This window comes from Pomacea canaliculata, linkage group LG4 (genome assembly GCF_003073045.1).
Source record: "Pomacea canaliculata isolate SZHN2017 linkage group LG4, ASM307304v1, whole genome shotgun sequence".
In the NCBI taxonomy this organism is placed as follows: domain Eukaryota; kingdom Metazoa; phylum Mollusca; class Gastropoda; order Architaenioglossa; family Ampullariidae; genus Pomacea; species Pomacea canaliculata.
Genome location: NC_037593.1, coordinates 8249491 through 8267048, shown reverse-complemented (window position 1 = coordinate 8267048; position 17558 = coordinate 8249491). Strand labels below are relative to the sequence as shown.

The 17558-nt window shown below is 37.1% G+C and overlaps 2 protein-coding genes across 5 annotated transcripts in view; one reads left to right on the top strand and one right to left on the bottom strand.

The window, feature by feature from the left end:
* LOC112561939 (sphingomyelin phosphodiesterase 4-like) overlaps positions 1 to 4370 on the top strand; it is a 21195-nt gene extending 16825 nt beyond the window's left edge. For all 3 annotated transcript variants that reach the window (XM_025234809.1, XM_025234807.1, XM_025234808.1), the window contains 4 exons: positions 496 to 693; positions 2176 to 2316; positions 2709 to 2837; positions 3585 to 4370. In XM_025234809.1, coding sequence (XP_025090594.1) covers positions 496 to 693; positions 2176 to 2316; positions 2709 to 2837; positions 3585 to 3899 — 783 coding nt within the window. In that variant the 3' untranslated portion in view covers positions 3900 to 4370. The remainder of the gene's footprint in view (positions 1 to 495; positions 694 to 2175; positions 2317 to 2708; positions 2838 to 3584) is intronic.
* Positions 4196 to 17558, bottom strand: LOC112561937 (squamous cell carcinoma antigen recognized by T-cells 3-like). 2 transcript variants are annotated; one of them, XM_025234805.1, is made up of 23 exons: positions 17396 to 17558; positions 16517 to 16643; positions 16016 to 16120; positions 15378 to 15562; positions 14964 to 15069; positions 14083 to 14219; positions 13117 to 13272; positions 12672 to 12810; positions 12079 to 12186; positions 11201 to 11266; positions 10896 to 10954; positions 10633 to 10742; positions 10226 to 10338; positions 9223 to 9299; positions 8249 to 8476; positions 7941 to 8031; positions 7249 to 7376; positions 6840 to 6923; positions 6517 to 6627; positions 5971 to 6060; positions 5624 to 5707; positions 5115 to 5269; positions 4196 to 4702 (listed from the first exon to the last, which is right to left on the bottom strand). In XM_025234805.1, exons 1-23 carry the CDS (start codon positions 17534 to 17536, stop codon positions 4519 to 4521), a joined length of 2784 nt encoding a protein of 927 aa, XP_025090590.1. In that variant the 5' UTR covers positions 17537 to 17558; the 3' UTR covers positions 4196 to 4518. The 2 variants fall into 2 exon arrangements, with proteins under 2 accessions (XP_025090590.1, XP_025090591.1); XM_025234806.1 differs by having other exon boundaries at positions 13117 to 13269.

The following is a 17558-nucleotide window of genomic DNA, read 5'->3' as shown; positions in this document are numbered from 1 at the left end:
AAAATATTGAAAATTATTTCGTAAACATAATGACAATTATTTCACAAATATGAACCTAAAGATATCATTAGACTGTTTCACTTTGGGGTTGTACTCCTTCATATCATCAAAAATGAAGTGATTTCTCTGTAGCTTCTCCTTTGAAATCTTCCTTCAAAATTTTCACATATTTGGTTTTTCTCAGAAGGAAAGAAAATGTCACACTTGCTTATTCTTAAGTGCTGTTGTAAAATAGGGAGGAGAAGTGGGCAACACTAATGCACGTTCAAGAATTTTTCAGCAAAATATATATTTCTGTGAAACTTGGATTATAGTTCTTACTAGCATTGCCTTATAAGAGAGGCTGTAGCTACACCTAATTTGGTCCAACTGCAGAGAGCCTAAGCTCTGACATCCAAGAACAGCAGTAGCAAACTGTTCTCACCCCAGCAGTCTGTGCATATCACATGTTGACAGTGCAGCTTTATGTATTTCATACAGCATCTTGTGTTCCAGATGAATGACATCATGCAGAAGATTCTTCAAGCACAGACAGCATTGCAAGCCTCAATCAAAAATGTTACTGTACATCAGCAGTCAGGCTGTTGGTTATGGTCTTGGCTCTTCTCTGATGACAAGGTAGATGGAGTTGACACAAAACGTGTTGCACTGTACCTAGAGCATGCTGTTGGAAACATCTGTAACATCTTTAAGGTAAGTTACTTGAGTCTTCTATTTGTAACATCAGTAAATAACATCATGTATCCAGAGACAAATATTGTTCACCATGCAATAGGCAGTTTGACCCAAAAGTAACATGTCATCAAAACTTTGCTGAAGAAATATGATATGAATAGAGGCAGAAATACTGTATGCATGCAAGCCTCATATACAAGTCTCATAGGCCCCATCTTGAGATGTGAGATATGGGTTATGTTGATAAGGAAATAAAATCAAGATGTTTTGAGACAAATTGAATTGCTGAATTGCCCGCTAGGGATTAATAAAGTATTATCTTATCTTATCTTATCTTAAATTGTCTAGGAAAACTGCTCCATATCTCTGTCATGGTCAGAGTATAGAAGGGGTTGGGTGTCATGTCAGTAAACTTGTATTCAAAGCCCCCCTTCCCCACCCCACACATGAGATGCTGGACAGGTGAAGGCTCACATGATTTCCTAGGTCTCATTTGCAAGCCGTGTTAGGCTCAACCTGTGTCAAGCCTGGCTGGGGTGGAAATTTGTAGATTCTGGGAAAACAGCATGCGGGAGTGCTAGGTACCTCTGTCAAGACACTGGGCAGCCATCAGGCTCGGGTCCAATTAAAAGCATGTTTGAAGACAGAGCAACAGGAGACCAGGCTGGCCAGTGCTGCACAGAAGAATGTGTGAGGGTAACACCATGGTGCTGCTTGAGACAGCATGGACACACCACAGCCAACATGACAAAATACAGACCATCACCTTGGCGTAGTCATGTCATCTCACTGCAAGAAGTTTTGTCAGCTCTCAAACAAGTAGAGCCTTTATTCTGGGCGGGAAAGCCCTCATAAAAGAAAAATGATCTGTTTTCCTTTTATGTTTTGAATGTGCATATGACAGTGTGACAACCTTCTACATAAAATGCATGGCCAGTGACTTTGCATGAAGCAGTTGCCATCCTCATATGCCACTTCTGGCAATAGTGAAGATGTGCAAGCTGGTTTGCCTTGACCATGTGATACTGTCTCTAAGACCATCTTTCAGGTACCTTGGAGGGTGGTTGACTAAGTTTTGATTGGAAAACAATTTTGCTTAGAAGACGGACCACAGATTTCAGTAATGTACTTTGTGACTGCTACAAGATGGTGGACTGATTAGGCATATATCAATATTTTACACAAAGTAGCTCATTTCTTTCTTGAAATCTGTACCAACACACATATAAGGGTATAGAACACTGCTTTGTCTCTCTTATTCAATCTTAGAGCATTTTGAGCTCTGAATTATGTTAACTTCAGCCTCTTATTATCAGGAAATGTGTCCAAGGGAAACTTACTAAATGGTGTGCCTTAAACAGGTATTGATATTGTTGTGGGTCTCCAGAGATTAAGTTTATGCTTTTTCTTGAAATGTCATTGAGTAGCCATTGTCTGCTGTGGTTTTTTCTCTCCCTTTGACACAGATGTAGTTGCTCATGCATAATAACTGCTTTACAGTTGCGTAAGCCTGAGGGATTCTGTAGCTATGAGGGAACTCACAGTTTGGCCAATGACTCCACACTGGATGAAGATGATGGCTTGCCAGATCACGAGCTGACGGAGACTGGACCAAAGCTGACACCGTTTGGCAAATACCAGGTCTGTATCAACCTCAACTTACGTAAATAAAGTTGGGTGCTCTGAATTAAAGCGGGCAGCTTGGAGACACAGCGGTTAGTGCCTGTCACCAAAACAGTAAGGATTTTCTTAGGTTCAGATCTTGTCTCGGACACGTTGTTATTACTTTGCATATGGCATCTGTTTACAGGGCTGGCTGCTTTGTGTGACGTAGCCTTAGTTGCTGGCTTGGCATAAAACACATCAATGTTTATTCAGCATCAAGGGGCTATGGTATCTTCAGTTAACAGGGTACACAGAAAAGAAGAGCGTTTTTTAACAATCCATTGAAGTTAGCAACTGATGCAGAAATTTATAAAACTCATGAAAACAGTTATGCAACATACTAACGCCATTCAATAAATCCTCTGCAGGTCATCAACAACTTGCGGCATTTCCAGAACTGGCAGCTGGGTGATCCAGATATGCAGCCTATCTGTAGCTATGAAAATGCCGTGCTGGTCCGCTTGCTTTTTCACATTTGCACCATCATCAATAATAATGTAAGTGATGTACAGACTTCAACATTTTTTTTTTCTTCCTTTATACGTGCAGATATTTTTACCTTCTTTTGGCACTTTGGTATGCCTAAGATAAATATTTCTTAACATGCAGAACTAATGTTTTGGCCATTTTTGCATTAACAGGGAGCGACCAAAAGTCGTGTCAGTAATAGCTGGGACCAGTGTGTTGGTGCAAATGGTGGTTTGGGAAACGATTAATATATATATTTTTTTTTTTTCATAAAGGGGAGCAACTGTGATTTCCAATGGGGAAAATATTTTGCCAGCACTTACTTCCCTTTGACCGTAAATGCGCGAATTTGCTTAGGAAAGAGAGCACCTTAAACTACGTTATGTGACTTGTTCACATTAAACATGGTTAACAGAATATGTTAGAATCATTCTGGATTGTGTTCTACATGTTGTAGCTATTTTTTTCTTGATCATGGATAGCAGTCATTTCCACCTGTGTCATTTGTGACCATTATAGTGTCCTACCTGCAATAACAGATTATTTGGGTAAAATTGTCATACAGTATGTAAATATTTTTGAAAAAGTCAGATACCTCACGGCTTTATATTATCTTTTATAGTTTGGGTTGTTTTTTCTGTTTTGTTTTTTTATCAAAAGAGCTAAAATTGATGCATATTTTACAGGCAAACCTGAATACAACATTTAGATTAAAGTTAGAATTTTGTTTTTATATCCACATAGCATTTATTATTTTTCTCTTTTCCCACTTTCAGTTTGAAAAGCAGATCTTGCAGCTTTATGAGCGGCCAGATTTTCTGGGTCGTGTTGCCAAAGTCTTCCTTGCGCCACCAATCGCCCCTTCACAGCCAATCCAATCTCCAGTATCACGAGAGACAGCAATGCGTCTGCGACGGCCACGTGTCAGCCTGCGATTCTTGGCTGCCTACCAGAACCTGTTTTTACTGGGCATCCTCTATGTGATCACTCACATGTGGCTTGGCACTGGACCAATAGGCTTCATTTTCTTCCTTGGGTGTGTCTTTGCTCTGTATGGAATGTTGCGTGCTGCCACAAGCTACTCCAGATAACACACAAGTCAAACTGGCAGCTCTTGAATCTAAGGGACATTTGTCAGCAGGATTCTTTTTAAGAATATGGTGCTTATTACCTGTTGTATAATTTGAAACACTTTTACATGTGCAGTACTTGCTTTCACCAGGAAAACCTTCAGCATTTTCAAAACTTGAACATTGGTTTGCCCTTCTGCATAAACATATTTAGTATGTATGTCTCTGTAACAAAGGCCAAGTGTACTGCTGCCATTTGTATACCTATGTGAACTGAATGATGTCACTTATTAATTGTATACCCACAAAAGAATGGCTTGCTTTTAACTGATCAATTTATTTTTTAAACACATGCATTTTCTTCTGCACAAATGGACACTTGCATTCTGCAAAACGGAAGCACAGAAATTATAGGCACACAAAAGTTCTGTGCATCTGCCTCTGAATCCACCTAACTGCCTTGCTTTATTAAAAAAAAAAAAAAAAAAAAAAGTTGATTTTCCATCACAAGAACAATACAGTTTCACTTGAAATTGACGATGCACCTTGAAGAACGCTTAAAAACTAAAGTTCAGATGATGTCTTGGAATCAACCTTTGTCTCCTCTCAAACATATAAACTCAAAATCAAGTCAAGATTTTCATTTAAGAAGCATCTTCCTGAAATCAGCATTACTCAGGCTGGTGTTAGATGTGTCACCTGATGAATGGGGCTCTGCTGACGTGCTGCTCTTCCCTGTAGGCCCTGATGACTTTGTGGGTTTGACCTCACCACGCTGCACAGCACGGGGCATCAGCATCACCTGAGTTCTTGCTTTGCCTCGCCTGCAACATAATAAAGCATTTTTATAGTCAAAGTCAACAGTGATTACATTCGTAACATGCTCACAACAGCGATAGATCGCTATACTGGGTAATAAGGAAACAAGTAGAAGAAATGGCAAGTCGTTATTAATCCTTGACTTCAAGTATAAAAATCACAGTAACATTAAAATGTGAACATTGAAGTACATTTTATTTTTAAAGTAATGAGTAGATAAAACTCTTTATCCGAGTGTCTGAAAGCCTCGGTATTGTCTTCTGAAGACGTTAATGCTGAATGTATCTGCTTGTAATTGCTTGTCATGACCTTAAGAAAGCTTGATATATTTCTTTAACAAATTGTGGTTGTCCAAGTAAATTAGCAGAGATCTACTTGAGGATTAATTTTACAAGACTGTTCAAGGTTCTTCCTTACATTTCGGTGTCTTTCTTGCCACTGCCAAGGGTGGGAACTTGAGATGTTTGGCCTTGGGGTGCTTTTCGTGGTGGTGGATTGCTGATGGCTACGGAGATTATGTGGTCTTCAATCTTCTGCCCATCTGTTTTGAGTACTGCTTGTGCTGCTGTTTCCTGTTCAAACACTTTTCTTATTTAACCTTATCTACAACCTTGGTGCTAGAGTTATTTACCTATGGCAGAGATAAAATATCCTATTTTGTGAAGTTCAAGGTCCTTTTATGTGTGCATGCATTTTATGTAGAATACATTAATCAAATCTGACAAGCTTTTAAGGAAGACTTTCAACCAACAGTTTTCAAGCAATATTGACTGTGCTAATGCCCACATACTCTGAACCTCTTATTCATATTAAAATAAGGTGGGTTTTTTTTAGTGATTTATGAGGCTTATTATTTATTAATATATTTACAGACAAAACCCACCTCCAAATAAAAAGTTTGGAATTATATAAGCAAGTAATCTTACCTCATTTTCATATTCAATATATGCCAGTCCTTTAGATGAACCATTGCGATAGGTCACCAGCCTGACATCTTTCAACTTTCCGTGCTGTGAAAAACAATTTTTTTTTTTTTTTTAAGATAAACCCTTTCTCGTAACAACTGTGCCATACTGTAACTTGGAAAAATCTGCTAAGAAATTGGTTTGGCTGCAAGTTCTCATTCCCTTGTCCTCATCACTGCACAAGTTAACCCACGACTTAACAAGTTTTAAAAAATATACATCGTAAAACCTTTAGCCAACAGCAGCTTGAACATGCCCAGAAATTATGAAAAACAGGTTTTATTTTAAAAGCGATTATGTTTCGATACCTGACCAAATATGGCCTCCAAATCCTGGACAGTGCAGGTAAAAGGTAGCCCTCTGACAAAAAGTTTATTTTTCTCCATTGCTGTGGCAAACTGCAATGTTGGATGCAAAAATAAAAATATTTTTGCTTGAAAGTGCAAAACCAACTACATATTAATGAAAATTGATTTAATGGCCTTTAAGTCATCAGGGAATAGTTGGGCAAATGGAGATGGGGATCAAAGATCTACTAAATGAAGGGTAATAGCTCTCTAACATCTATTAAAACTGAAAAAAAAAAAGGCTCCTGGTCTTCAGTTTTACAAAGGCTTAAAGATTATCCAATTAAGGACGCCAGACTTTTTTCAAAATTAGTATTCCAGTTGCTATTCATGATCCTCAGATGGCTTGTATCAGGCAGCCATGTTTCAGCAAGTGCCAGTGAACATTTTCGTGTATATAATTGAATCTTTACACAAGGAAAGCTACATCACACCCCACCCCAACATGCAAACAAATACATACAGAGTGTTAAAATAGAAACTAGACATATGCATTGTTTTGAATACCTTGAAGTGTGTCTGGTGTCTACCTGATGATCTGTCTTCACATCGTGACACAAATATTGGGCGGTTGTCCAGCATCTGACGGTCTTTTTTCAGGGCAGCTAAAACTTCAGACTGAAGAAGTGAAAATATCTGACACTGACCTCTGACTTAACAATGCAACAAGTTCTCCTCACATGTACACAAGAAAGTATACATACATAAACATGTTTGCTTATCGTGTTGCTAGAGAAACTGCACCATATAATTTATAACCATGTTTCCCCAGATGTGCCTTATTGAGAGAAAATACTGACCAACATCACCATCATTTCTGGTTAACTTACAGGCTGTGTGAATTCTACGTAGGCATAACCCTTGGATTTGCCTTTGTAATTTTTCACCAGTCTCACTTCTGTTATCTCTCCGCACTGCAACAAAATGCCATGATCCATGTCAGTCATTTACAGTTCTTAGCCAGTAGCCAGCATGTTAAAATTAAGGGGTACTCAAGGATAGGTACAAAACGGATCTTTTAACACTATCTTGCTGCAGCAGGTGATGAATTTGACAAACTGTCAACTGTTCTTGATTTTATCTGTGAATGATTAATGCTACAGTGCAAGTAAATGCAGCATTTAAACGCTGGATCATTTACAAGTTACTTCCCTTAGCATAATATAATATACCAGGTGTTAACTCTGTGGTAAAGCAAACACAACATGCCCATACTTATTTCCCCTTGAGTAAACACACCTCTCCAAACACTTCACGAAGTCTGTCCTCTCCCACCTCGAAGTTCAGGTTGGACACAAATGCTGTGATGTTATCTTTTGAAGAATCATGGTGCACAAATTCACCATGGTCAACATTCTCTGATAAATCTAAATGGTGTCACAACAATGAAAATGAATGTGAGGTCAGAAAATTCCTTGTTCTTATTGCAGGAAGTGAGTCTTTTTTTTTTCCTCTCTCTAAAAGTGAAACAATTTGAACTGGCTCATGTCAAATTTGTTTTTAAAATAACTTTTAAACTTTTTCTTCTCAGGGAACGAGTGATGCAGCATCAGATTAGATAAAATGAATGCATATCACATAATCTCATTTATTTATTTATCAGTCAAGCACAGCCAAATATAAATTTTATATCCAAAAAAATAAAGTGTCACCATTAGATATCCATACTTCTTAAGAGTTTTACAGTCGTGATCAGTCTATGAGACTTTGAAAAAAGGGTGGGTGGCTGGTTTGAATCTGTCAGGCCAGACGAAAAAAAACACCCACCCAACAGTGACCAAATGTCTGATTTATCAGGGAAGGTAAAAGGCTGCCAGAGGCTAGACTTGCCCTTATGCACAGCTTTACCTAAGCAACTGGCTCTTAGCAGCCTATTGCTGTGCTGTTAGTGTTCCCCATAATAAGGATAACTAAGATAATAAAGGACTTACCCTCATCTTGTTTCACCTTTTTGGCAGCTGGTAGGGTAGCACCAGGTAAAGCTGGAACTTTAAAACCCTGAGCCCCATCATCCTCTTCTACCTAAAACAAACTCAAGTGTCTCAGCAGAACATGTTTATATAAACAAATAGTCCACACTATGTCACAACCTTCTGTACTACAGCAGTTCATGCACATACACAATTACTCTAGGCATCTGTAATTCTGTATATACAGTAGTTTTGACAAAGTTCACCCAGTGCTTTTACAACTTAAGTCAAATGTCTACTGCTGCATCAACAGATGAATTTTCACCTACCTTACGTTTTCGGTTAGTTGCATTCACTGAGTGGGCTCCTGTGACTGTCGCAGACCAACGGCCAACAAGCTTTTCGCTTGAATTTCTAGTGACAGTGTCTTTTCCTTGCACCTTTTCTATTTTGCTGATATCGACATTTTCTTGCCCTTTCTCTGCTTTCTTCTGGGCCTTGCCAACAGTTCGCTGTTGTTTTTTCTGTTCTTTCAATACTGCTTCCTTTTCAGCTGCCTATAATCAAAAGACCACAACAAAGATCAATATAATGTTAAAAAGAACGTAATTTTCTTTTCATCAGGTGGATTATTCATGGTGCATAGGCAATCAGATTGTAAGATTTTGCTCAATGTTTTATTCTCATTATTTGGCTGCTTACTCCTCTTCCTATTTGGCATTTTTCAGATAAAGAAAAGGTGAAATAGTAACAGATAAGGGGGAAAACAGCTATAAAAAGTGCAGTCTTGAGTCATTCTAACTTCCTATGTTACAACTCCAACACTTGTCCAACAAACAGAAAAGCACTCAGCCTGAACTTCAATTATCCAGAAATTATGTAAATGTTTCTCTAGCATAATTAAAGTGCAAATAGTAATCTTGGCTTTTTATAAGCCACTACCACTATATCATGCTTCGACTCCAAGCCTATCACAGTTTGAATAAAGTTCAGAATGAACCAAGTTATTTTATTAATTTTTCTTTTAATGCTCACGATCCATCGTGTCATTTCTTTTTAATAACTGTCATACACCTAGTTTGGTATGACAGTAGAGATTGCTTTTTTTCCTGTTAAAGGGCTCGTGTATTAAGGTTTTTAACCATGTAAAAACAAATTTTAGACAAAAGACATTTAATGGTACAGCACAGAGACTTCAACAAAAATGCAGCCTCTCATAAAGATTATCCCACTTTTTTAAAACTAAGGTTAGTGCAAACCAAAGGGAGGGAAAAATGACAACAAAAACAGAACCCCAAGTTACCTTTGCTCGTCTTTCATTAATGCGTGCCAGCTGTGCTTCACACCTAGAGCATGCCAGTTCGTACTGCTCTAAATGACCTGAAGATACATTGGCACAACAACAAAAAATTCTCAGAGAAAGGATGAACTGCTATATTTCACAAAAAGAAAAGCATACTAAGCAAGAAGGTAAGAAAAGCTGTTTTACAGACTTGTTGCATTATAGCTTATTCAATTTTCCCATTACAAGGCAATCTTTTCTTGTTATTATCTGATAACATTTTATTTATCCCAGAGGGCAATTCGGGATGGCTTGATAAGAAAGCACACAAAAAGTACAGCATGTTACCACAACTTATTTATATCCACCAGACTCGTACAATCATAGTTCAACAGCTCCATTTATTTGCACACAGTAACATTCAGAAGTCACATGGCCAAAACAACAAAGGAGAGAGCCTAGGTCAGCTTGAGTGTTGGTATCCCAGCAAACTCTCTTATCAAAGATGGTGCCCAAGTATTTAAAGGTAACGTCAATTTCTACCTTCATGTTGTGGATGACACAGTAGAATATATATTTTAAACTAAAATATGCAGCACAAAGATTCAGTAATTAGCCAGTGACTTTAAAAATAATGTTACTGGATAGTTTCTAGGCAGGAAACAAAATTCTAGATTCTGAACGCTGCTGCTAAAGCTGATTTTATTTTATATGAAAAGAATACAACTGGGAAGAAGCTTGTCATCTGTCATTTACAGTATTAAGGGAAAGCAAACTAGTGTTAGTAAAGAACAAAGTATAAATATCAAAGTGACCATCAAAGAATTGAATTTCCATATAACTGATTAGCATAAAGGTTTGATTTGCACAAAAGGTTTGTCCACTAAAGCATTGCAGGTCTTGTGGTCATGTATTTTCCAGGCTAAGGGTTATTCTTAAAAGACAGACTGCAAAATTGCAGACAGAAACAAGGATCATGTCTCGGTTTCAATTTCCAATAATTTTTTTTTTTGATCCATCTTACCTTCTTCACGTTCAAAGTCGATGTAGGCTTTAGTAATGTACTCTGGCCAGTCTGTAACAGAGTTTAACGCTTGCTGAAGAATGCGGCGGCAATGACCAGCATCACCACATGCCCTGATGACAAAATGAAGTCTGTCAGCCTCAATTTTATTAGAAATAACACTTACCGGCTTTTTGCCTCAACTATTGTCATTTGTCCATGCACAGATCTGCATTTTCCCAAGTATTCCCAAAGTGACTTCCAACAAAAGGTTAAATCATGAACTGGAATTGTACATTATTTCCAAATCATTTTAAAAATCTTGAAAAATTATTTGGACTTTTTTAAAAATTATGACATAATGTGTCATTAAACTTTAGGGAAACTGTTGTTTTATTACTAAAGGAAGTGAGACCACAAACTATTACCGTTCCAAATGGTAGTATGCCATCCACATAGAGGCTTGACTGCCATAACCCTCCTGCATGACCTGGTTCCAGAGTTCTCGAGCTCGTTCCAAGTTGCTGCAGTGCCTTGCCTTTTTTCAAAACAGACAAGTCTAGAATGCAGGATATGAATGCTTAAAACAAATACAATGTAATTCCCCAAAACACAAGAAATTCAAAAAGGTTAAATTTCATTTGATTTACTGAGAACATTATCTTCTTTCCTGCTCTTCAAAATTCTTTACCTCAATATTTGCCCAAAACTGTCGAAGGCTTGCATCAGGATCGCCTTCAGTACCAAAATCTGAAATTATGCGGAAATCATACTGTATCCAAAAAAAGAAAGAATTGTAAACAGTTTAAAACATTAATAATTTTGGTACAAGCGTTATGTGACAGACTCAAATAATACTTCTATATTTTTTGTTTCACTTTCAAATGTTAAGTCAATAATATGTTTGTATGTACTGATCTCGTGTGGCCCTACGCTCCTCAAGGAATAACAAGGAATAAACTATTACTGATCTCTGAGTAACTGGGATAAACTTACTTTCATACAGATGATCCACAGCTCTCTCAATGCTCAATCTAAAAACTTCTAGTTCTTTGTCATGGTCTGCAGAGCAGGATTGACATCAATCAGAGTAATAGACAAAAGACAAGAAAACAAAAAGATATCAGAAAAACTGAAAAAAGGTCATTAGAGAAGGACAAATTTCAAGAATTAACAGAGAAAACAAAATATAAATAAAATAACGTGCAAGTGTGTGTGTGTGTGTGTGCAAGTGTGGCAGCGGATAAAACCTAATCACAGGTCTGAGATCACTTTGACTGCATATTAATCTCCATTCAGGTATCATATTTAAGACATTTTATTTTTTCACCCTAAAAGGGCATTTAAAAATATATTAAAATAATAATAAAATATAAAGATAGTAACAATAATATATAATACAATGATAATAAAATAATCTAAAAATACATATTAATGATCAATTTATCCTTGGAAATCATTTTGATAGCATCTTATTATCAATCTACAATGTTAACCCTCTCAGCACTGTATAAAAGTATAAGTATTACAAAGACTAGCTATTAACTGAAGACTGTGATGACGACAGTGGGCAATGTTTATTATTGCTGCTCTCAGGTTAAAAAAATAAGACCAAAACACCTATACAATTCTGGAAAGGAGAAAGCTAAGACTTCGCAATTTTTAATTAAAAATGCCTTCCCTGTGCTTCCCCAGCAAAGCCACGATCGTGGTACATCGTGCTATAAGGGTTAACCAAGAGGAAAGAACTTGCTTCATTGCTAGGAAAGAGTAATCTACGAAGATAAAGAGCAGCGAGGATATTAGGATCCACTTATGAAGATGAAGCTAAATCCCTAACTACTCCCTCCAGTTTCTTATCCTCCAAAACTTGCCTGCATTCCAGTTGATACGACGGCGGAGATAGTCACAGTAGACTGTCCACACTGTCTGGTAGTCAGCTGCCTCTGTGAAACCAGCGGCAAGGGCTTTATCCATGGTTGCTGTACATTTCCCATGCAAGATAATATTACATATGTTAATAAAATTGGGTTTGACAGCAGACATTAATTTGTTATAATTTAAGTGTATGGATGTTTATACAAGCAGAAGAGAAAAATACAACCAAATTTTTATTGTTCTACAAACAAACAAGAAAACAGGAAAAGACAGTGCAATTGTGAGTGCCATCATATGACAACACTGCGCATTCTACCAATTATCTGTTGACAACACGACACATGATCAAGTCTGCTACAGACTGCTACAACTTCTACAATTTCAGAACACATATTCAGGTCAAAGATTTAAAACCAAAAGAAGATGAATGGCAGATAACAAATGATTAATGCTTTAACTGTCCACTTCCACTTGGAGCACAAGAAAGAGAAACCAGTTAGCGAGCTCAAATTTCACACAAAAATGTAACGATTAAGTAGAAGGCTCCACACAGAAAACAGCAGAAGTCAAACATATTGCAATGCAACACCTTTAACTGTTTCAAATGGCTGTGAAGTTCGTTCAAGCATAAGGATATAATTGCACCACAGTTTTGCACTCCAAGGAACATTACGCAGGGCTCTTTCATAGGCCACCATGGAGATGCTGCCAATTTTCAGCTTCTCATCCTGCACAGGAGAATAAGGTTCATGTCAACCTTTTTGCTATGCAGAGTAACTCTACATTCACCATATTTTGAGGTGCTATGATCAGTGGTTGGAAATATACTTAGAATTAAGCCATGTTACTCTGCAGAATTCAAATACTTAGCTTTTTACAAAAATAGGGGGCTATTACAATTTGAGATACAATTTTACAAAGATGAATATGATATTGTACTGTCAGGTTTTTTTTGCATAATGTGAATTAAAAATCCAAATTGCAATAAAAACTTTGTCACATTCTTTAACCCAAGATGTTTAAATAGACCTTACCAGGTATTTAGTGTATCGTAACCACAGATCAGGTTGCAAGCAGTTTTCCTGCAGGGCTCGTTCAAACAGACACTGTATGCGAGCTGGGTCACCCTCCAACAGCTCAAAATCTAGGTATTTATTGTATGCCTCAAGAAGGGATGGTTCTTGCATCTGCTGTAATACAATTCAATAAGACCAGTGATACAGGAAACATTGAAATGATTTAAAAAAACTTTTTTTTTCACAAATGCTAGAAAGTGTTAACAGAGTGTGTGTACACATGCAAGTGTGGAGGGAGGGATAGGAAGCAAGGCCAGTGAAACCATCATCTGTGGTATGCAGGTCATTGACACTACCCATCCTTCCAGGAAAAGAGATTTTCATGCATTTAAAGGACAACCCAATTGCAACATTTTTTCTATATGATCAAGTTCATTTTAAAACAATAATTCCCAAAATATGAGTACATAATCATGCTTAATTTAAAGATATAAACCTTCAAACGTTGGCATTCTCACCTACCATTAGGAAAGCATAATAAAATTACTCTCCTAAACTGGACAGTTCTCTTACATGCAAATAGTAGCAGCAAGCATGGCTCAGTTTAGCAAATGCTTCGAATTCATCTTATGCAGACAATGCTATTGTTAGAAATACTTCCCTTTCATCACTTCCTGTTTTCCCCACAAATCCCGATGTGATTAAGAGAACAATATTAATATTTCTCATTCCTCTATATTATAAAATACCACCGGAATGTTTTTATATTTTATGCTCTATTTCCAGCAATTTTTACTGACCACTCATGTTGTCCTTTAAATTCCTATCAAAACTATTGCCACTTAAATGTTTGACTAGAAATGCAAATACACCAAGTACAAATACTAACAGCGACATCATGTGATGACCAACAACCAGTGGTAAGCCATCTTGATTCTGTGCAATCAATTCAAAATGAAATATCACTGTCAGAAAGCTACTCACATGTTTGGCAAGTAACTCATCCTCATATGGCTTGACTTTTTCCAACATGGCTAGTGCTCTGTTGAAGGCTTTCTCAACTTCAGGATCCACTAATCCCCCAACCCATTCCTTGTACTCGGCAAATGTTTCCTCCATGTCTGCAACCGATAGTGAGCTACACATAAACATATTTTACAAATCTCAGATAATCACAAACCTTGAATACAGTAATAGCTTGCCAACATGCTGCATAAACTAGTTTGGTTGGGGTGGTGTTTTATGCAGAGCCAGCAACTAAGGCTATGCCATGACAAAGCAGCCAGCCCTGTAAACAAGTGACATATGCACAACAGAGTTCCTGAGATCTGAACCCAGGACAGCCAAGCATAAACTAGTAATGTTATATTTATGTATACAGCTTTTTCTAAGGTATGGTCTACAATTTGAAAAAAAAAAACAAAAACAGAACCCACATCTCTTTTGAAAAAATGCTGGCTGGGTAACTAACATATTGGAGATGCGATCTAAATCTACTATGCCTCATGTATTCAGGAGGACCACACCTAGGCTGTCCTATGACACATATATATCAGGTGAGATTAACATCATGGACTCCAGACGGCCGAAGCAAACGAGGCCGCCCAAAGGAAACTTGGAGAAGAACAGTGGAAAGGGAGATGAAAGGAAAGGGCTGGACATGGGGTCACCTAGAGCGTGTTTCAGCTGATCGACATCGGTGGCGGACTCTGGTTGAGGCCTTATGTGCAACCTGATGCACGAAGAGGAATAGATAGATAGATAGAGATTAACATCTTAGTTTTAGGTGATCAGGTTTCTTCTAGTCAACTAGAACAATATTTTGTCCAAATGAAAATGAGTGGTAAAACTTTGAAGAAAATTACCCATAAGTGGAACTGCCAACTGTCGCTTGAAGAGGGAGTGTATTTTGTTGCTCTGAGCAGTAAAGGCTTCTTCTTGTTCTTTGGATACTACTGCCCCTGCTTGTGGCTGTCATTTAAACAGAAATTATTCCAGAACATTGTTAGATATTTTTTTTAACCTTTAAAAAAAGTGATGAAAATGGTATCCTAAACTGCAGTAGCATTACCTACTTACTATTTGATATGTTCCTTTTAAAGAAACATAAAAATTAAAACATGATCATGTAATAAATTTTCTTTTGCAGGTGGCCACAAGTGCATATGCAAATGTGAACACACACACAGATGCAAACAGAAGGTAAGAATAAAGAAATAAGAAATATGCTCAACATTTTACAAAACTGAGATTTTGAGGGTTTTTTCCTTTTTTTTTACCATAAGACCTGCTAAAACAGCATTTTCATATTCCCGGTAGGCTTCCCAGATGTTGGCCCCTTGTGTCACATGCAGACCAGCAGCCGTGACAGCTCTCTCAAAGACATCAGTAACACGCTGCCTCCCATCATCAGAGCCCATGCCACCAATGGCAAACTGCACATACTCCAGCCATATTGGCACAGCTGTGGGCAAATAAATAGATCACTCTTCATCAGCTTCTGGCACCAGTAAGAACAATTTAATCATATCTCTTGAACCCTTAATATTCAATGGAATGTACTTAAATATACACTTTGCGTTTTGTTATTTTGCATGGAAAAACTTTTATAGCTTTACACTTTCAATTATAGATGATAAAAATGTTACTTAGTGCTGTCTTAAAATTTTTATTTAAAATTAAAGACTACAGAAAAATGTTCAGTTCTAGACTGCCAAGAAAATGTAAATTCTTGCTAGCCTTAAAATAAACACACAAAAATGCACTACATCTTCCCTCATTTATCACAGTTCATATGACTACTATAAATTAATTCTCTTTTAACAAAGTAGTTTACAGTTGATTAAATGACAGTGAAAAAAGTGCCTTATACTTTCAAACAATTAAATATCTTTGCTACCACAACCTGCTAACTTACACAAGTAATCTTTCACAGCATTCTCAAACAGCTTTTCCACTTTGTCTCGTTCTTCTTGTTCTGACACAAGGGGGATTTCATCTCGTAGCCATTCTAACCACAGTTCTGCATAGAAAAATATATGTCATCAGATATAACATGAGAACAAAATAAGAAGCGGTATGTAACTTGATGCTGTGCACACTATTACTGCCTGAAATAAAAAGCTCATTCATCTCCATGGATGACTTTATTTTAACATGTTATGTTTCTAGTCTACTCTATTCTTATGCTGCCTGTTGTTTATAAATATTAACTCCATTTTACAAAATTCGGACTACATCAAACTTGTAAGACTGACAGACTAAATTACTAATTGCTAATGATGACTATTTCATCAAGCAAACCTACAGTAAGAACTAACAAAATGGCCTTATTTAATACAAGAGGATACACGATCTACATTTCCTAATAAGTGAAACTGACTTTTAATATTACAACAACACATTATACAATATTCACCTTCACTAAGTGGAAACAGTTGCTGCATAGCTTCTCTAGCAGACCATAACCTCTGGAAGTCGCCAGTCTCTCTCAACTTCTTTATCAGTTCTACATGCTTGTTGTACACATAGGGATTTTTTGATAGCTGATGAATAAATGGGAATATAAAAAAATGAACTTAATTATAAATATAAACAATAAAAAGTCCCCTTGCAGCTAAATGATGTCTTTTTTCATAACTTAGCAATAATTGGGGGTGTCTGCGTACACCTGAGTTAGCACATATATACCTGGCCAAGCCAGGTATTTCTAAAAAGGTATGTCAAGATTTCACACCAAATAAGCAAAGAAGTGCAGTTATTCTATCATATTTTGTTAAGCTACTGTATTAAGTACTTATGTACTAACTAATGTGATCACCTAGTTGGATTATGTCAATCTGCAGACACCTACCCCTAGGAGTGAACATATGACCCAAGAATCGAGGCATGTCTACAGCATTTTTATTTTTAAGATATTATCCCCACCATCATCACCAAAGTGATGTTTGTTAAGAGTGCTGTTGAGAGTGGTAACTAAGCTGTGAAAGACTGTGCACAGAACGTATTGATGGCAATGTTATATTTTGTTGATAGTTACTGTTATTCATAATGAAATAATATATATTATAAATGTGGTGTCTGCATGCATAGAGTTGTGTTTGCGATAAAAGAAAACGATAATGCCAAGCTGTATGCGTGAGTGAAGCGCAGTGTGTACGTATGTCATGACATTAATAATAGAAGAGAATTGGCGAAAAAATGTTTCGCAGAATCAGAACTGACTTCCAGAAGAACGCGAATTTAGAAAGATGCATGGGTGCCAATGAACACTCAAAAGAGCCTCTAAGCACCATACCTCTTTTTCTAACTCTCGGATATAAGCTTCATCTTGCTCTTTGTTTTCGTCTGATTCCGAGGAGTCTGAATCATCACTCATACTATCTTCGTCACTGGTTTTGTTTTCTATTCGCATTTCTTCTTCCATGTTTTCCGCCATTATCTAAACGTAATAGTTTCGT